The 21,823-nt window shown below is 44.3% G+C and overlaps 1 protein-coding gene across 1 annotated transcript; it reads left to right on the top strand.

Annotated features, from left to right (window-relative positions):
- Positions 1-4,742: 4,742 nt before the first annotated feature.
- LOC109904667 (transcriptional repressor scratch 1) lies at positions 4,743-8,749 on the top strand. Its single transcript, XM_020501850.2, has 2 exons — positions 4,743-5,530; positions 6,506-8,749. Exons 1-2 carry the CDS (start codon positions 5,416-5,418, stop codon positions 7,243-7,245), a joined length of 855 nt encoding a protein of 284 aa, XP_020357439.1. The 5' UTR covers positions 4,743-5,415; the 3' UTR covers positions 7,246-8,749.
- The last annotated feature ends 13,074 nt before the right edge of the window (positions 8,750-21,823 follow it).

Genomic DNA, 21,823 nt, shown 5'->3' with positions numbered 1-21,823 from the left:
GTGTATTTTCTGCCGGTGAAATCTTCAGGTACCACTCTGAGGTAAATGAATGTGTCCTCTACTCTGCAGCCTGCTCACTGCAGCACCTCACTGGCACACATAGGCTTCCTATAGTCTGAAAGCAATCTACTTCAACCCTACAGTGAACCCCCAGACAGAGGCTGATGCATGGCTGCTATAGGCCTTAAGTCTTATAGAATCACGATGTAAGGCAACGGGGACAGAGCAGCAACACCGCTTTAAAAAGAAAGAAGATTTTTGATTTTTTAAATATTTTTACAAAGACAGTGTCAACTCAATTTTATTTGTGTATATTTGGAAACAATGTAATATTTTGGCCTGGCATCATCATCCAAATATTCACAGCTATTAAAGGAGGGATTCACATATGGATTCTCTGTCATTGTAAATAGTTCTGCTGACGTGTTATTTGTCTCTGATGAAGCTGTCCATTGTACAGATGGCTTCTGAAGCATGATGGCTACACTATCTTTACATTACATTTATAAACCTCTACAACTATTCCCAGCTCCAATCCTAAAGTCATTCACGATTTAGGATGTCTGGCACTAACTTTTCCTCTGTTACAGATTTATGAAATCTATATGTTTTAACATGCATTAGAGGACCAATTCCACCTCTCGAGCTATACAGTATAATACCTGCATGGGTGAGAGGGAGGGTAAGTCACTTTACCCAAAGCAAAGAATTCAGCACAATTTCATATGTTGGGAGAACACACAATGGCATCTAATGTTTCATGATTCCCTTTACTGACCTATAGAGCTGACGAAGTCTGCATTACTGGCCCATACAATTCTGTTGTCTGCCATTGGAAGGGATATTTTCTGTTGAGATTTTAAGGCTGAATGTTTATCTGTCTTATTGCTTATTGAGGTGGCAGTGGTATCTATAAGCATTAGTACCATACGTTAGTGGGGGGCCGTGGGGATGACTCAATGCTTTGGTAGAGGAGGTAGCTGTCCTTATCTTATAAATAATGACATAGGTCGCATACCAAATGGGCTCTGGTCTAAAGTAGCTCACTAAATAGTCAATAGGGTGCCATTTGGGACAAATCCATAGATTACGTTTCAGTTACAAAGTGTGATTAGTATATCTATAGTTCAGTACTTATATCCACCATAATAAAGCTGTCTGAACATGCTAATTTGGGATCATTCATTTCCCCATAACAGTAGGCAACCTGTGTGCTAGACCTTCGATGGACCTCATATTTAATAGCAGGTGTTCTCCCCCAAAACTATGTTTTGTTTGCTTAGTGATGTTGTTAATATACTTCATAAGTTATTAGGGTATCACCATATAGTACATCATGAACCGACTGTATCAATATACATATCGTGTTAATTCACCTATGGACCAGTCAGCTGAGTCTATCATTAATATGTCACACACACACACACACACACACACACACACACACACACACACACACACACACACACACACACACACACACACACACACACACACACACACACACACACACACACACACACACACGCACGCACACATCTCTCATTAAACAGCCGTGGGCCTCAACCACCACACACCCACCACTCCATCAAGGTGGTGCTGCTGTCCTGGCCCGTGCTTACATCCAGCTGCCATGCCTGCATAGGGTAGTGGCAGGCAGACGGGCAGGCCAGACAGGCTCTGCAGCTGCCTTCTCTCCCAGGACCAGGACCACATCAACCATGTCCAGGTGGGGACCAAGCCCAGGGAGGGGAGGTGGAGCTGGGGTGGAGATGGGTCGAGTGGAGGGGGTGGTGGGTGGACCAGATGATGAAAATGCATACAGGAGCGAGTCCAGGTGGGGACAAAGCCCAGGGAGGGGAGGTGGAGCAGGGGTGGAGAGGGGTTAGGAAGAGGGAGTGGTGGTGGTGGTGGTGGTGGTGGTGGTGGGTGGACCAGATTATAATGCATATAGGAGAGAGTCCGAGGGACAAACTGGGGGGTAGACAGGTGATGGATGGCATGGACTTGAGGGAAATTACATCATGTTATTGTAATGTTATTGCAATGTTGTTGTAATGTTATTGTTGTAGAAGTTGTGTTTAATTAACAGCAACGTGCTGTGTGTTTTCTCTCGTTAGGCTGGACAATTAAGGGTTAGCTGTTCGGAGAGGAAGTTGTGCGAAATCCCAAGGCCTGGATTTATAGCAGATAATTGGGCTTAGAGAGCTCCTCTCACCCACTTATAAAAAGAGCGAAAACAAATCCTCTTATCTTTGTAATGAAGAACTGACTTGGAAGATTAAGCACTTTCTGAGTTGTGTTGTTTACAACTAACAATGTGATGCAAATGACCACATTAAGACTAAGGGAAATAAATAGGATATGGGTGGTTGGGTGTACATAGTCCCAGCCATGGTCATCTCGCCCTAAAATCCATTGTGTTCAGCTGGATCCAGTAACATTATCTATGTCCCAAATGAAACCCTATTCCCTATATAGTGCACTACTATTAACCAGGGCCCATAAGTCTCTGGTCAAAAGAACTGTACTATTTAGGGAGTAGGGTGCCATTTGGTAAGAAACCATTGGTAATTTGTTAACACAAGCCATACATTTGTCATTGAATTTCCAATGATTATAGAGAAATCAAATGATTGACTTGAGCTCCTTGCTGTGGAGTAATTTCTAATGATTATAGAAAAATCAAATGATTGACTTGAGCTCGTTGCTGTGGAGTAATTTCCTTCCTCCACCAGGTTGCTACACTGACTAACTAATGTTCTGCTTTGCACTGTGCACATTGACATGACTGCCTGAGCATCTGCTGTTTAAAAAGTTCTGGATTTTAATTAGGATTCATTTGGCATCTCCTAGAGGGATCAACCATATCGCTGGAGAGAATGCAGGTGCCTTGCCTATCTATCTAACGTATCTCTATTTTGACTAACATCTCACGCCACAAGCCACTTGACCTTCTCTTTGTCCTCTGCACAACGGTACATGAGGCATTCTGTTTATATTCGCAGAATGGCAAAACTAGTTCATTTTAATATATCTTGTTTAAAACTCACATGAGAGAATGAAATTTCAAAGAGTCCTTTTGTTTTGCGTTCCGTCAAGACGTTTGGGTGTTGCAGCAACATCCCAGACTATTATTATGCAAATGACAGGCGCACGAGCTTCTATATTTTTTCCAGCCTTTTTCAGCTGAACTCAGCAGTTCCAGGGAATATTCCGTGCGAGGAGCAAGCAGAATAGACTGTTCTCTCTTGTCTTTTTTTCTACCGTTCCATAAACAAGCCAGGCCACCCCCTCATGACTATCCTCAGGGTACGGTGGAGTTTGTTAACCGCAAAACAAGGTGATTTTATGCCCTGTTTCCGCGGTGTTGTGGATAGCGGCTTTGTTGTTTATAGTCCTCTCTATATGGTGTGCTAGACAGGGTCAGGAGTGAATCTGCAGTAGTTATAAACTGCTATCATCAGCATGAAAAGCATAGGCTATATCCCCGAGGCTAAGAAATAATACAATAAAAACAATAACCTTCACACATAAAATAGACAGATTGTGCTTATTTCATTCTGACGAAAGTAAACCTATATTTACAGTATGCCTATTTCTGTCGAAGGTAAGCATAGCCTACAGTATAGGCAATAGTGGTAACCGAATATGTGCGTAGCCTATGCTTATTATTAAAGTCGTATGAAAACTTGTATATCATATCCGGACTGCAGTGCACATTTGACCCATACTATGGCACAGTGTAAGCGGGGGACTAGCTGGGCACTGATACAAACACAAAGGCATCCTGCTGCAGTAAAGAACAAAAAGAACACCATGTCAAACAACCAAGGATACTATTGCTCCTGGATCCCCGTTAATTGCGCACATATGGCTCCTACAGGAATCATTGAGGAAAAGGACCTTCTGGTACACAGCTCCTGTGATTTGCATAAAAAGAACACTATTGGTTTACAGGGTGTGATGTAAAAGAGTAACCTGCAAGCCTCCAGCCACATCCAGTCTTTGGTCGTGTGGTTAGCGTCAGCGTTGGTTTGAAAACATTAAGCGGGTGGGTAGATTTTGTAAAAGTGGTAGAAGATGCAGTCTTTTCTTTTTCAAACATCGAACTCCAAAGCTTATATATACTGGGCAAATAAAAATGAATTTACGATAACTTACTGTCCCCTAAAAAAGGAGCCTAAACATGCTCAATGTTTAGTGTTTAATGTGTTAGTTAGAGAATAGCACAAATGAAATCCTACAATAACACACTAAAATATCATATAGCCTACTATTATTCTATATCATTATCAGTATATTTCTGGTGTATATATGCATAGATTGAATTTGGATTACTGTTACAGTGATATTTGGGTTGTTGACTGGATTCATCCTAACATTAGGGATTTCTTCTTTCTTGTTTTGTATTATTATTCATGTTGTTGTTTGCCATTTCTACTGTACTGTTAAGAAACGTAACCAAGTCCCTGCACCCTCTATAACATCTACTGTGTTTGCGACCAATAAACTTTCATTTGATTTGATTTCCTTGTCATAGTTTAGCATTTACTGTGATGATTTACAAAAAAAGGTATAATAGTCACCATCATGATAAAACATGACAATTTGTTATACACGGAAAAAAAAGAGAAATCGTGGACGACTCACCAAATCAATAAATCATCCTAGTCCAATGTTGGTCCCGGGAGATTTTTTTGTTGTTAGCGGATTAAATTAGGCACTTCCATCTCCATCTCCCACCTGATCGCAGCCATATAAATACCAACAGCTGATCAACAGACTTCAGAAAGCCCAAGACCTTCACAGAGTGCAGGACAGAGAAAGAGAGAAAGGGGAGAAAGCCGGAGCTAATGCTGAGACAAAGCGTTTTCATCTATGTGGCTTTTTTGTGATTATTTATACAATGAGTGGCAAATATTAACGTGGGGGCTGTGATATACTCTCTGAAGTTCAAAACCAGCCAAATCCTGGAAGCAGTTACCAGCCTATTTTCTACGGTCAAGCTGTAAGAAGACTGGGGACAGCTGCACGAGGAAGGAAGAAAGAGAGAAGAGCGAAAGAACGGATCTCTTGCTGCGGGTGTGCTGTCCAGTGCTGAAGCCTGCCTGCCTGCCTGCCTATACAGGCGCGCAGCACTGAAAGGGAACTATCCAGTGCTGAAGTTGCATTTCTGACCAGCGGAACAAGGCGCTGCCGCACGAAAATCAGCAGCTCAACAAGGAGTAGCAGCGTGAGGATTCGGAAGGGGTCTCACTCAGGCTTTTCCCCCTGTGCTGGCATCTGATCACACACACATCGACGAACCGAAGAAGCGATTCCGCCCGTCTATACAGCCCCTTTTCATCAGCCCTGCATGAGGAGTGATAGACTTAACCACCGGACGAGTGTTATTTTGTTCAAAGTGGAAAAATGCCAAGATCTTTTCTGGTCAAAAAGGTTAAGCTCGATGATTTCTCATCTGCTGATCTGGAGAACCATTATGGTAGAGTGAGGTCCGACCTCAGCCTCCGCTTTCATGAAAAAGGTAAACCTGTTATTACCTGTTACTTTAAGTTAATAGGCTACACTGTCTTTTATCTGCGTAGACAATGTTTTATCATATTTTGTTTGGTCTTTTATGTGTATAGCCTATTAAGCGTTGACTGTAGCCTGTGTGCGTGCAGATAGCTTGTTGCACATCGAGCTTCGCTGACCCGCGGTCACATTGTATCCAACACAGTCACATGTTGTATTTTTGTCGACTCTGCACATTTTCCGAGGCAGTGATATTTCAAGTGCTCTACAGCGGAGCACACAAGGTTAAACCCCAATTGAGCTGCATCAACCCACAAGTGTACAACATTTGCAAGACACACACGGAGACAGACATACAAAAGGGAGGGAGAGAGTGTCTGTAGGTCTTTTAAACGAACGATCATGTTCTAAGACATTATTTACGCTCTTTAAAACATACAGTGAGCGTACTCGCACACTTGAATAACCAGACTGTATTTTGTCCAGAAGTACATTTTATAGATTATTCATGCGTGTTCCTATCTCTTGGTCATGGAGTAACCTATAGCCCTGGATGTAAGTGCAGGCTATATATACGTTCAGTGGTGCACATCGACCTATATTCTGAGATCTTTGTCAGAACGGCAAATGCAATAATAGGCTTACTGAAGTGATATTATTCCCCTCCCGCCTTTGTCGTTAAATGGGTTAGCACACTAATTGAAATAGAGAGATATTGATTTTTTTGGGGTGGAGTGATGTAGAAAAAGACCTTCAAAAGAAGTCAACGTCTTTCAACCCACCTCTGTTGGAACTGTAAATTACTGAAATAATAGGCTGCAGAGCTAACGCGCTGTGAGTCAGAAATTAAGCCCTACAACTTGGCAGAATGGCACTGTTGCATCAATTAACATGAATAAAGCGCCCAGAATCCACCCAATGTGTAATCAGTAGGCCTCATCACACAAATAATTAAATCCGTTTTTTGTTCTTTTCAATGCTATAGGGTACATCAGTGACTACATGACCCCGTCTGTCTATGACGGTGAAAGTGACAATGGCATTAAAGTCCCCTCTCCCAGCCCCATCTACGATGGCATCCACAGCGACGGCATCCACAGTGACTACGGAGCACCAGACTCGGACCAGCCTGACAGTCCCCAGTCCGAGATCTCCTCCGGATACATCAACGGGGACACCGCCGTAAGCGAGGGCTACACCGTAGACGCCTTCTTCATCACTGACGGAAGGTCGAGGAGAAAAGCCATCAGCAGCCCCAGGACCATACAGCGTCACACGTGCAACGAGTGCGGAAAAACGTATGCCACGTCCTCCAACTTGAGCCGGCATAAGCAGACCCACCGTAGCCTAGAGAGCAAGATGGCCAAGAAGTGCCCCACCTGTGGGAAGGTGTACGTGTCCATGCCTGCCATGGCCATGCATCTGCTCACCCACGACCTCAAGCACAAGTGTGACATATGTAGCAAGGCCTTCAGTAGACCTTGGCTGCTGCAGGGACACATGCGGTCACACACTGGCGAGAAGCCCTTTGGATGCGCACACTGCGGAAAGGCGTTCGCCGACCGCTCCAACCTCCGCGCTCACATGCAGACGCACTCTGCTTTCAAGCACTACAAGTGCAAGAGATGCGACAAGACCTTTGCTTTAAAGTCCTACCTGAACAAGCACTATGAGTCCGCCTGCTTTAAGGGAGAGTTCTCACCTATGAGCTCCATTGACGACTGACTTGTATAGTATCCATGAACACATGATGAAACTTCTTCCAACGGCATCCCTATACTATTCCCTAGACAACCTGTTCCATGGTGACAGCACAGGTTTTATCCACTACTGCAGCAAACAGCATCACTAAGGAAATGTTGGATTACGCATGTAGCTTGCCCAAACCTTTTTCCATGGGCTATCCACCCTTGATCGTTATAACAACAACAACTTATTCAACTATTATGAGTCAAAATTTAATGTGTTTGCCAAACTCGCAGAACATTGAAAATGTCTTCATTTAAAAGGTCAAACCTTTTTTAAGTATTGGCCAATATTGTATTGCTGCCAATGGCCACAAAAGTGTTCAGTAGTGAGGTAAACTATTTATGAATTCACTTATTTCTCTATTTACCTATTACTTTATTTATTTCTCTATTAATCTATTACTTTATTTATTTTTTACTTACATTTTGTGTAGAATCTTCATTTGCACTTTAATTTAGTATTGTTTTGCAAGCCTTCGTCATGAATATGCCAAAGCATTTGCCACTTTCTAAATATCCTCTTATTTTTGTTTGCCACTTTATAAACATATTGCATGCAAAAAACGATGATAATGAAATCTATGCCAATTTTATGAAGTTTAGGATTTTCGCCAAAATCTAGATGTAATCTGTCGGTAATATTTCCCGGGAGTCTCACCATAAAGAACTATAGAGCAATAATGCATGGTATTTGTAAAACATAAATGAGTAATAACTATGACATTTTCAACACACATCATCCTTTTATCCAGTCCTCTAGTAGTCATACAAACATGGAATAGGCCTATCAGGGAAACGCCAGTGAGTGTAGTATTGAATGGATAAGCCCATGGGGTGGGATAGGGAGAGGTCCTTTTGTAAACGGTTATGCACTGCCTGCCTCCTATTTATCTTAGTCTTAGAACGTAGACTTCTGGTGCTGATCTAAAAATAGTTCCAAGCAATCCAGAACATCTCACCACCAAGTCTGTGGAACGAACGCCAGAGGCCCAAACAATGGCGACACTACCCCATATCACATCTCTCACAGGTGGACAAGTAAGTTTAGGGGTCACTTACAAGATAACTTTCACTGCATCAGGGCTCAGAATGATCAACACAATAAGATGACCGTACTCCACGATAAAGTCCATTCATCTTATTAAAGCACTTCCTTATACTATGAACAATTCAACTTTTTAAAGATAGTAGCACAACAAGTAGATTCAGGTAGAAAGGCCTTGTATTAGCTATAGGCTAACCTCTGTTTTTGTACTATGCCGATCAAAGGGAAATAACTGTTTATTGCAAGACACCTTGTACATAACCCTTTGATGAGTATGATATTTCTACAATCTGTAAAGAATCAAATGAATCTTATTTCTGGAGTTCTTTTCCCTGGGATTTTTCTGCCCAGTATTTGAACGATGTAAAGCACAATGGCACCGGGCATTTTGTCTCACTTCATAATAAAGAATTAATAAAGATCTAACACAATGTGGTTCATGTTTGTCTAAACCATTTATAGAAATCAGATACGTAGAAAATATAGTTCTGTGTGATGTTTAGGCTAAGTTGTTCATTCCTGAAGTGTTTGTCTGTGTTGTGCACTAATCCAGTGTTGGATTGTGTGCAAGGTTTCAGACACTGAAATGGCAGCGGATTCCGTCCGGAGCATGTGCTGTAATGCAACAGCATGTAACTGCTATAACAAGCACGGTTGAAAGCTCTTGTTGACACTGTGAGGCTGATTTAAGTGACGCTCATCTGTTGATCAAAGAGGCTGCTTCATACACTTCGTTGCACACCACGTGATTTAGGGGGAATAGTTTGAGGTCATCACATCTTCTACTGTTTATTCCAAACAATACGTGATCATGTAATGATATCTCTTGAATTATTTATTCGATGTCTCTTTTCATAAATGTTTGTCCGAAATATGGGCTTTGTAATTGGGCCACTGTGACTTCAAAAGAAATCTCTGCATGTATGACATCTTTCCACAAATTCACATGTTATCGCGTTCCAAAAAATCTACAGTAGCCTAATTGAAATGTAAAAGAAATTGTCTAGGCCTAATCAAACGAATTCCGCATCCGTTTTCCATTTTACTCAGCAGAATTTGAGCACTTTGAAATGGGGTGGAAACAACGTTGATCAACCAGTGTATGCCTAGTGGGCCGGATGTATCATGCGGAGGTCAAGAGCTCTTTATTTACTAATGGAATAGCCCTTAAAGTTTAATTGTTTGCTTTCGAGGCCTGCAGCAGGTTCGTTTTGGTGATGTCAGCGGTATGACTTTAACCTTGAGCAGACATGCTGCTCGGTAACTGGGGAAGAATAAGCCTGCAGGCTTTCTCCAAGGTCCCCGCTGAAGCAGTTATCTATCCGCGACTCTAAAGCGCTTGCTTCAAAGCGTCTCCTGCCGATTGACTGAAAACAACAGGTTCATTACTGGGTAGTTAATGTGGATGTTTCGCTCTTACACAACCTCCCCCACCACACTCATTAGAATAGACTGCCTTGATTTTTTTTGGGGAAACATGAAATGGAGGGAAGAGAGAGAGAGAGAGATAGAGAGGGTGATAGGGAGAGAGGGAAAGAGAGAGAAAGGGAGAAAGATAAAGACAGAGAGAGAGAGAAAGAGAGTGAGAGAGAGAGAGAGAGATGTTATGGCATGGCTTTGAATAGGTGCTTTACATGTTCTGAATCATGGACAATTTGATTAAAAGTATGTCAACTGAAGCATGAGGGGAAACAGAATTCAAGGTCATTTGCAGTCATGCTGCATTGGATGACTTAATCATCTTCACCATCAGCTGAGGTGGAGAGAGCTTTTACGGCATAAGACTATTAGGTTAGCTGGTGATGGAAAGAAATGGAAGGTTGGTGCGTTGACGTGCAGTTTGAGGAAATGTGAGCAATGCAGACACAGGAGTAGCCTATGAGCACTGAGCAGTGCACTACTCCTCCCTAGCTGTGTTGCAGCATCATGAGTCACAACCTTTATTATGCTGGAAGGCCAAAAGTGCAGAGCCTCCCCACCACTCCCCAAGCCTGTGTGCCAGTTAAAAAATATCTAATGATGATGCCACACAATGATGCCACTAGCTGCACATATTCCCAATCATACAGATTCATACAGGGCCTTATTATAGTCACTACTTTGACAGTAGTGTGTGTGTGTGTGTGTGTGTGTGTGTGTGTGTGTGTGTGTGTGTGTGTGTGTGTGTGTGTGTGTGTGTGTGTGTGTGTGTGTGTGTGTGTGTGTGTGTGTGTGTGTGTTCTGTAAATGGATGTAAAGTGTGTGCGTATTACACCACTGTCCATCAGACCACAAACCTGTGAGATTCAGATTCTAATCACTGGCATCTCTCCGTCTTGTTTGTCAAGGTGAAGGGCAGCGTACCCAGTGCAATAACCCACATGTCCATCCAGCTATATTTAAGAGTATCTCTCACCCCACCACCACTTCCTCCTGTCTGTCTGTCTGTCTGTCTGTCTGTCTGTCTGTCTGTCTGTCTGTCTGTCTGTCTGTCTGTCTGTCTGTCTGTCTGTCTGTCTGTCTGTCTGTCTGTCTGTCTGTCTGTCTGTCTGTCTGTCTGTCTGTCTGTCTGTCTGTCTGTCTGTCTGTCTGTCTGTCTGTCTGTCTGTCTCTCTCTCTCTCTCTCTCTCTCTCTCTCTCTCTCTCTCTCTCTCTCTCTCTCTCTCTCTCTCTCTCTCTCTCTGTCTCTCTCTCTCTCTCTCTCTCTCTCTGCCACGAGCCACAAGGCGACAGACAGTGACACTTTGATTAAACTAGCTGTGATGCAGAGATTATGCTAGCTGGCATGGTTCCCACACCACAGGGGCCACATGCCCCGGCCCCAGCTCTATCTGGCTCCGTAAAGTTATTGCTAATCATCAAACTCCTGCTCGCGTCATGTCACATGCCAGTTCCCCCAGAAAAGGGCATGATTAATGAAATGATTCATCGAGCTCGCGATATTATGGAAATTAATCCATTAATTCTTGTAAATCAGTTGTCCGCTCACACTGGACGGCTGAGTACATCCCAGCACTTGGAGGGAATATCAATTTCACTGTCGCATGCAAAGCCTCTCTCAGTCAGATTCATCGGCCGCTATAGCTCGCCAGAGACAGAGAGTGAGAGAGAGAAAGAGAGAGAGATAGAAAGAAAGAAAGAAAGAAAGAAAAGAGAGAGAAAGAGAGAGAGAGAAAGAGAGAAAGAAAGAAAGAAAGAAAGAAAGAAAGAAAGAAAGAAAGAAAGAAAGAAAGAAAGAAAGAAAGAAAGAAAGAAAGAAAGAAAGAAAGAAAGAAAGAAAGAAAGAAAGAAAGAAAGAAAAGAGAGAGAAAGAAAGAGATACAGAGAGAAATAGTGAGAGACAGAGAGAGAGAGGGATACAGAGAGACAGAGAGACAGATATATACAGAGAGAGAGAGAGAGAGAGATACAGAGAGATACAGAGAGAGACAGAGAGAGAGAGAGAGAGAGAGAGAGAGAGAGAGAGATACAGAGAGATACAGAGAGAGACAGAGAGAGAGAGAGAGAGAGAGAGTTACAGAGAGATACAGAGAGAGACAGAGAGAGAGAGAGAGAGACAGAGAGAGAGAGATACAGAGAGATACAGAGAGAGACAGAGAGAGAGAGAGAGACAGAGAGAGAGAGACAGAGAGAGAGAGAGAGAGAGAGAGAGAGCTGACTCCCACTGGGAATTTATGCAGTGACAATCAAAATGTTTTTTCAATCAAAATGTCTGAAATGTTTTATTTTGATCATTATTATTGGTGGCCCCCTGTCAGTCTCTGGAGCAGCCTCTGTCTTTAACTCAACTTAGATGTACCTCAGATAGCTGACCTTTGACCTGGTAAAGCTTGAGGTAATACCCCTTAAGTCTGAGGGTCATTATGTGCTGCTGGGAGAAGAGAGAGATAGAGAAGGGGGCTTGCCTTGCTGCTGCTGTTGTTGTCTCCAGAGGCGCAGGGTAATTGTGCTGGGAGGGCTGCATCAGCACAAGCCATTACTTAAACAGCAGACAGGTGCAGGTCGGCCAATCCGCATGCATGTTGATTCAGCTGATGTCACGCACGCACACACACACACAGATTTTAGAGATCAAACTTTACCCATTTCATTTATTACATTTATTTACGTTTGTTTTTCTATTTCTCCACATTTCAGTCCTAAAGTAAGGAAACGAACACTATTTGATTGCCCCTACAGTGCGTATTGATGGGACGTCATCAACAAGACATATTTCCTGTATGGTGTGAGAACAGTGGCGTGTTTCCATGGCCAGGTTAGAGGAGAAACAGATTGTTTTGAATGTGTTTCGTGTGTAAATGGCTCACAGGACTCATACACACGCAGCATGTATGTGACAGTGTGGGAGGGAAAATCACACATTGGGCTGGCAGCTATGGGGCGTCTGGCTTCAGCCTTCAAGCACACCAGGGTTTAAATACTATTCTAAATCTTTCAAAGACTTTCAACGTTTGCTCTAGCCTGCCTGGAGTGCCAGATGGGTTGGGTTGACTGTTTTTGGGACGATTCTATTGGTCCATTAAGCCCGGCAAGCTCAATAAAGCACAGATCAAGTATTAGAAAGGGTTTAGAATAGTGTTTGAACCCAGGTTTGCCTTCAGGAGAGCTTCTTGTGCTCAGTTTAGATCTGAGCTGAGAGGAGGAGATGTGAAAAGCGTCTCTGGACTGAATACCAGGGGTAGCAACTGGTGTGTTTAGCACAATCTGTCTCTACTGGTGTGTCTATTTTCTGTCGTACAAGGCGATTTAGCACTCTGTGTGCTCGCACATCCGAGAACTGTCTTCCCTCCTCTCCTGAGGTATTTCTACCACCCAGACACGTTTAGCTCAATACAATAGTGTCTTCATTCTCACAGGATAGCGATTATATTATACGGCCTTGAATAGAAATTAATGGCTATTTAAAACGTTAATAAACGAGATTCAATGTCCTTTTAGTAGAGTCATTTTTTCAAAGGGCAAGTGCTGTAGCTAGGCAAATATTTCCAAAAGCATTAGAAATGCTTCCGTCATGGGTGTTTGTGTGTGTGTGTGTGTGTGTGTGTGTGTGTGTGTGTGGTGGGGGTGGGGGTGTGCTGACCCAGTTTGGATGACATGCAGCTGAAGCAGCTTGCTAAGGCAGGCAGACCAGGATGTGCATTTTTTAACAGTGGCTGCGGCATCTGCATCATTCAGCCCTCTCTCCCCTTTTTTACAGCACGTTTACACCAGCTTTACACTTCAGATACAACCATGCTCCTCTCCTCGCTGAACCACGGAGGCTTAATTGTGAGAGATGAACTGAAAACTGCACTCAGTCATCTCATTTTGATTGGTTATTTGCCGTGGTGTAAGAGGCTTCTGGATTAGCCCGGGGGTTGCATGCCTAATCAGTCTGAAGTGAACCAGGGCTCGCTGCATCTTGGTGACTGTCAACCACAGGAGGCTGGTGAGGACAACTCATATTAATGGCTGGAATGGAGTAAATGGAAAGGTATCAAGGACATGGAAACGATGTGCTTGATCTGTTTGATACCGTTCCATTGATTCTGTTCCAGCCATTACCTTGAGCCAGTCCTCCCCAATTAAGGTGCCACCAGCCACCTGTGCTGTCTACTCTGTCTCGCTGCATTACCTCCCCTGTTGCTCAGACATTGCACTGCGTGGTATGAGACCAGGGTATTTCATGAAGGGTTTATCTCCCACAAAGAGATGTCAGGAAAAGACCACTCTGCAGTATTGAGTGTAAGGTAGGGTAAATGTAATGTAATGGGGTCATAGGTACTGCACGTGTACATACTGTACGGTGTTACAGCAGGAAAGGTGGATGCTAGTCAGGTTAGAAATAGACATTTCACATATGACTAGTTTAAAGTGGAGCAGTAGGGAATTGTGGAACGTACAATAACAGGTTCAGGTCGCATCTACTGCACACAGACAGGTGTTTCTTCTTCTTCTTCTTCTTCTTTTTTACATTTTAGGGGTGGATCAGCTTAATATTGCGGAAAGAATATTGTACTGGCCTACAGTAGGTGGAGTAATGTATTATTAGCTAATAAACAGGGAGAGAGTGTACGGTCGGCACCGGGCCCCTTAGTGACAGGTCAGAGTGACTCATCTCTGGGCTTCGGAACAGAGCATGGCTGCCTGATGCATTTGCCTCCCTCATTCCCTCCCCCTCCCTCTATGCCATGCCTCTCCTCTCCCCGTACCACACAGCAGTACATGCCATGTGAATGGAAACATCATGCATATTCAATGAGCAGAAAAGAGCAGGGACTTGCAACAACAGGCTTTGATCTAAATGAGTCTGTGAAAGGCGGATTCCTTGGGTTGTAACTGCTGGGGCGCAAAAGGCCAGGGAACTTTTAATGCTACTGTTTTTTAAAAACTTTTTCCCAGCTGTTGCTATATACTGTATATGCTGCACTGCAATGCTGTCTCTTGTGACACTCATACAGAGGATAAACAACAAGCATTCAACAGCAGGAAGCTGCTTGAGAGAGGAAGCATTTGGGATCTATAATCCAATACGTCAGTTTGGGTGACATAGAAGTAAAACGCCTATACTGTATGTCAGTATTTTGACATAACGTTAGTCTACAGATGTAGGATCTTAATTGTATCACTATTTGGTTGCTGAGAATGTCCCTGCACTGCAGGAAGTACAGATGAGCTTCATGATTTTCATAAATTCACTGAAAACCAGCACTAACACACGGTTCTATTAACAGTACTGCACTTTTCATGTAGCTAATTGCCTAATCACAGATCGATCAACATTATGGACTAAATGTAAAATCCTGTTGCTGCAGGATTATTTTGCTCTGACAATACTGGTCAAATTAAGATCCTAAATCTGTACCATGTTCTAAGAGGGCTGGGGAAGAGAAGAGCCACAAACCACTGACTTAGGCCTGATCCAATGCTCACTCATTCATGTGACTGGCTCTTCAGGTGACATGCAGTGTGATGAGAAGGAAAGTGAAGTGAACAAAAAGGGAGATTAAGGAACTCAGTCGGACAATTTCATGACATTACATCATTCATTTGGCTTCGCAGGCTTCCCAGGCCCTCCTGTATGTAGGCCAACCAAGCAGCAACAGGAGCAGCTCATAACTGTTAACCATCTTTTATGCAACAAGGTGGCAGATTTGTACTCTATCTATCTATCTATCTATCTATCTATCTATCTATCTATCTATCTATCTATCTATCTATCTATCTATCTATCTATCTATCTATCTATCTATCTATCTATCTATCTATCTATCTATCTATCTATCTATCTATCTATCTATCTATCTATCTATCTATCTATCTATCTATCTATCTATCTATCTATCTATCTATCTATCTATCTATCTATCTATCTATCTATCTATCTATCTATCTATCTATCTATCTATCTATCTATCTATCTATCTATCATCTCTGCCTGTCTGCTTGTCTGCTTTGTTCTTAGTAGAAATGCTCAGTGCTCACCAATAACTTTTCTGTTATTTTTCAACAATTCATTGGAATATCTGTCTCTCTCTCTCTGTCGCTCTCTTTTCTCCCTCCCACTCCCTCTTCTCTCTTGTTCAATGTCCAACCCTCTCTTAAAGATTCACTCCTCTCTACAACCTTACACTGATAAAACCTGGAACCTTTAACTGCATGACTTAACAGGTAGCACAATCAGTCCAGGCGTTGTCCACGCAGTGCTGTGTAGTCAGCCCTTTAACTGCATGACTTAACAGGTAGCACAATCAGTCCAGGCGTTGTCCACTCAGTGCTGTGTAGTCAGCCCTTTAACTGCATGACTTAACAGGTAGCACAATCAGTCCAGGCGTTGTCCACTCAGTGCTGTGTAGTCAGCCCTTTAACTGCATGACTTAACGGGTAGCACAATCAGTCCAGGCGTTGTCCACTCAGTGCTGTGTAGTCAGCCCTTTAACTGCATGACTTAACAGGTAGCACAATCAGTCCAGGCGTTGTCCACTCAGTGCTGTGTAGTCAGCCCTTTAACTGCATGACTTAACAGGTAGCACAATCAGTCCAGGCGTTGTCCACTCAGTGCTGTGTAGTCAGCCCTTTAACTGCATGACTTAACAGGTAGCACAATCAGTCCAGGCGTTGTCCACTCAGTGCTGTGTAGTCAGCCCTTTAACTGCAACTGAGTTTCTATTTTCAAAGTGGGGAGCGACTGACGTTCATTGTATGTTCCGAACAAGCCAAGTGTGCCATCTGTTGCTATCTGCAATGTCACTGCAACCCTTTTGAGAGCCGAGCTCCGCTAATTAAAGACAAAATCTGGCTGATTGAAAAAGAGCTCAGCTGCTGAGTAATGTTCTACAAAGCATGGCCTTTAGCCATAGATAGGATAGGGTTCGCATCTTATCTAATTTTCCTGTAGTGTTGGGGACTCATTTAAAGATACTGAAGGAGTATGGGAGGATGGGACTCCGAGGCATATAGGAAGGATATTCATATTGATATGGCGCGGAAGGAGGGGGGAGGTGGTTCATTGGGGCTTTTGGAGTTGTGTGACAGATACGAGGAATGCCAATAGAATAGAGATAAACTTAATGTACTGATAAATAAATAAATATTATAAATCCCATGCAGAGGGAAAAAGCATTTCCTATTTACTCCTCAGCGCTCTCTGTGAGATAAACAGTCGCTCATTGTGACACAGCGTGTCGTTGCGGTGTCGGCGCAGTGTCGGCGAGGCTCTTCAAAGCTGACGGTTGAGGAGTGTCCTCGAGGCGTCACAGCAGGCTCACACCACAGGCTCCTCTGTAATTGGGCTTGGGGCTCGCGAGATGAGGAGGGGGCAGGCCAACTGTGGGTTAGTGTTTGACTGTGTATGTGTTTGACGGAGTGCGTGTATATGTGTGTGTGTGTGATGGAATGGAGGGAGCTGAGTTTTGAGCTTACTGTTTGATGGAGAGTGGAGGCAGGGCTAGCCTGGAGTGAAAGAAGAGAGGGAGAAAGGGAGGAAGAGAGAGAGAGAAAGAGAGAGAGGGGTGTGTGTGTGTGTGTGTTTTTCATCCTTCTTCCTCCTCTGACAGGTGTTATGTAACAGAGTTGGGGCTGGAGTGCTAACACATCCGGTATCCTGGCAGGCCTGTTACTGCCCTTCAATCACACTGCTGACTCAAGGTGAGTGAGAGAGTGACTGAGTGACTGAGGAAGCCAGAGACAGAGAGAGTGTGTGAGAGAGTGAGAGAGAGACAGAAAGAGAGAGAGAGAGAGCTAGAGAGAGAGAGAGAGAGAGAGAGAGAGAGAGAGAGAGAGAGAGAGAGAGAGAGAGAGAAAGAGAACAAAAGAGAGACAGAAAGAGCGAAAGAGACTGATTGATAGGTAAGACAAGGAACTCTCAAGACAGTCCTTTCAATTAATGTTAAGTGCTTTGAGCACCCAACAAATTATTAGCAATCAATGTACATGACAGACAAATATGAGTCATCTTAGTCATGGTAAAAACCTTATCCTAAATGTTCTAAACCCTTGAATTACTCTGTCAAAATAGTAAGCTCCCTTTAGCTCACAGAACCTTGTTGAATGTCAAATAGCAAATCCATAAAGTCTTATTCACATAACGTCATTATGTCTATCACTGCACCAAATCCAATTGCCATTCATAATCAACGATTATACTCCACTGGACAATATCATAATAGTCATATTTAGGTTCATAATTGTCCTACGAACAACACATCTATATCACCATAGCCCAGTGTCCTGTACAGATCTCTAAACATCTGCTTAGGATGAGTAATGCAGTTCATTAGTATGCATGATGCGTCAGTGCATATGTTGTGCTGTGAGAAGATAAGGTATTATCAGTACTTGATATTATATCCCCAGCATCAACTATTTGCCTAATTCCTCCCGTATCTGATGTTGTCACCAGTGGCATCAGATAGGAACACTATTCATAGCATCAAGTTTGTTTTTCTCACTCCGTGAAACAATTTTCCAGGAACCGGTGGAAAAATAACCCAGTGTTTTTGTCCTCGAAACGACACTTTGATATTATTTCTTACGGAACACCACAGCTGAAGTGTTTGATAGTTGTTTTCGTTTCACATATGATACACTATATAAACAACATTTGTGTCACGCCCTGACCATAGAGAGGCTTTTATTCTCTATTTTGGGGGGGGCACACGGGGAGTGTGGCAGAGTCAGGTTGGAGACCTGAGCCCACTCCCCGTGCTTACCGTGGCGATCATGGGACTGGTCAGGCCCCGGGCTATGGGGTGAAACTGGAGGTGAGCAAAGGAGGCGAAGCCGAGACTGTGAAGGAGTTGATGGGGAGATTGGAGGAGAGAGCAATGAGAGAGCTGCTGTGTTGGTGCATGAGGCACGACATCCGCCCGACAGAGCGTGTCAGCGATTTGATGTCACCTGAGTCAGCTCTCGTCCTGAGGTGCATGCTAGCCGTCTGGTGAAGACTGTGCCAGCCCCACGCACCAGGCCTCCTGTGCGCCTCCCTAGCCCTGCATGTCCTGTGCCAGCTCGGCGCTACAGCTCTCCAATACGTGCTCTGAGCCCGGTGCGCTACATCCCAGCTCCCCGCATCTGCCGGGCTAGGGTGAGGATCCAGCCAGGATGGATGGTGCCAGCCCTGCTCTCCAGACCATCAGTGCGTCTCCTCGGGCCAGGATATCCTGCGTCAGCTCTGCGCACTGTGTCTCCCGTGTGTCCTGTGCCTGCGCCCTGCACGTGCCGGGCTAAAATCACCATCCAGCCAGGACGGGTTGTGCAGGCCATTAGTTCGAGACCTCCAGTGCGCCTCCACGGCCCGGTCTATCCTGTGCCTCCTCCAAGGACCAGGCTGTCTCTCCGTCTCCTCCCTCCAGGTTCTCCCGCCTGTCCGGCGCTGCCAGAGTCTCCCGCCTATCCGGCGCTGCCAGAGTCTCCCGCCTGTCCTGCGCTGCCAGAGTCGCCCGCCTGTCCGGTGCTGCCAGAGTCGCCCGCCTGTCCGGCGCTGCCAGAGTAGCCAACCTGTCCGGGGCCCACGGCGAGGGTCCCTGCTCCAGAGGCGCCACCTAAGTGGGCCAAGCCTAAGGTGGAGCGGGGTCCACGTCCCGCACCAGAGCCGCCGCCGTAAAGATGGCCCACCCGGACCCACCCTTTAGAGTCAGGTTTTGCAGCCGCACCTTTGGGGGGGTACTGTCACGCCCTGGCCATAGAGAGGCTTTTATTCTCTATTTTAGTTAGGCCAGGGTGTGACTAGGGTGGGCATTCTATGTTCATTTTCTATGTTTTGGATTTCTGTGTTTGGCCGGTTGTGGTTCTCAATCAGAGGCAGCTGCCTATCGTTGTCTCTGATTGAGAACCATACTTAGGTAGCCTTTTCCCCACCTGTGTTTGTGGGTAGTTCATTTCTGTTTTGTGTGTTTTGCACCTGACGGAGCTGTTTCGGTTGTTCTTTTGTTGCTTGTTGTATAGTGTTCAGCTTCACCATTAAAATGACGAACACGTAACACGTCCTCACCTTCTTCCACCAACGACCGTTACAATTTGTGGATTCGGCTATTTCAGCCACACCCATTGCTGACAGGTTGAGCACAAGGCCATGCAATCGTCATAGACAAACATTGGCAGTAGAATGGCCGTACTGAAGAGCTCAGTGACTTTCAACAAGTCAGTTCGTCAAATACCTGCCCTGCTAGAGCTGCCCCATTGGCTGGAGTGGTGTAAAGCTCACCACTATTGGACTCTGAAGCAGTGGAAACGTGTTCTCTAGAGTGATGAATCACGCGTCACTATATAGCAGTCGGTCGGATGAATCTGGGTTTGACAGGAGAAAACCAATCCAGTGCAACTGGAAAGTTTGGTGGAGGAGGAATAGGTCTGGGGCTGTTTTTCATGGTTTGGGCTAGGCCCCTTAGTTCCACTGAAGGGAAATCTTAACTCTACAGCATACAATGACATTTTAGACAATTCTGTGCTTCCAACTTTGTGGCAACAGTTTGGGGAAGGCACTTTCCTGTTTCAGCATGACAATGGCCCCGTGCACAAAGCGAGTTCCATACAGAAATGGTTTGTCGAGATCGAGGTGGAATAACTTGACTGTTCTGCACAGAGCCCTGACCTCAACCCCATCGAACACATTTGGGATGACTTGGTATGCTAACTGAGAGCCAGGCCTAATTCCTCAACATCAGTGCCCGGCCTCACTAATGCTCTTGTGGCTGAATAGAAGTCCCCGTAGCAAAGTTCCAACATCTAGTGGAAAGCCTTCAGAGAAGAGTGGAGGCTGTTATAGCAGCAAAGGGGGGACCAACTCCATATTAATGCCCATGACTTTGGAATGAGATGTTTGACGAGCAGGTGTCCACATATCTTTGGTCATGTAGTGTAAGTTATATACTGTATGTGACAATTCAAATGGCAACATGTTAAACTATATTTTATATTGTATATTTAGAAGTAGAGTATGTGTTTTTAGTTGTCCCTTCTGTCGTTTCAGTAGTTGTGTGTTTTCCGACTCATACAGCACATCTTTCAACACAACACTCTCCAACACTCCCGTGGTGAACGCTGCCGAACGCTGCTCTCCGGTGCATAGCAGCAGCAGCAGGGATGCATCATTGATGGGGGTGCATTCAGGAACAAGGCAGAGTGACCTGAGTGCTGCGAACAGTAACACAAAGGGTGTTTGGTTTGCTCGGGGGAGACGGCAACTGCTTGGCGCTCGTATCTGTGTTTTTCAGGTCCACTGGCTCTCTCTCAGGGCTGTGACAGGGAAAGACAGGGGGAGAGGGTCTCTGCTGCTATTTCAGCACTTTCTACTCACATCGATCAAATGGTCCCTGATGATGGGGGAGATCAGGCGCATCGTGTTCCTCGCACACAGGGACACACACACACTTGAAACACACTTGAACACACACACACATACATTCACAAACAGACACACAAACACACACACACACACACATAGGAACACACACAAACACACATACAGAAACACACACACACACACACACACACACACACACACACACACACACACACACACACACACACACACACATAGGAACACACATGCATGCACACACACAAACAGACACACACAAATGTGTGCCTCTTTCTCTCTCTTTCTCACACACACAGTCACACGCAGTGACAGACATAACATACATGTGCACATACATACATACACAATGTGCACATGCTGTCCTCCTGTACAAACACACACACACACACACACACACACACACACACACACACACACACACACACACACACACACACACACACACACACACACACACACACACACATACACACACACACACACACACACACACACACACACACACACATATATATATATTATTAATGAAGATTAAAGTGGAACTGACAGCATAAAACAAACAGACAATCGTAATATCAGTCAAAAATATTACATTCCCAGTTTATGCTACAAATCCAACTTTATAAGATGTTTTAAAAATAGGTTCTATTTGACTCAGCGTTCCATGACGTACACTATGACATTTTGGCAGAATAGATGGATGCAGTTCAATGTATGATTAATATAATTCAC

The sequence above is a fragment of the Oncorhynchus kisutch genome, linkage group LG14, assembly GCF_002021735.2.
Source record: "Oncorhynchus kisutch isolate 150728-3 linkage group LG14, Okis_V2, whole genome shotgun sequence".
Taxonomy (NCBI): Eukaryota; Metazoa; Chordata; class Actinopteri; order Salmoniformes; family Salmonidae; genus Oncorhynchus; species Oncorhynchus kisutch.
The sequence above is the reverse complement of the archived record's forward strand: the minus strand, read 5'-3'. Positions and strand labels throughout refer to the sequence as shown.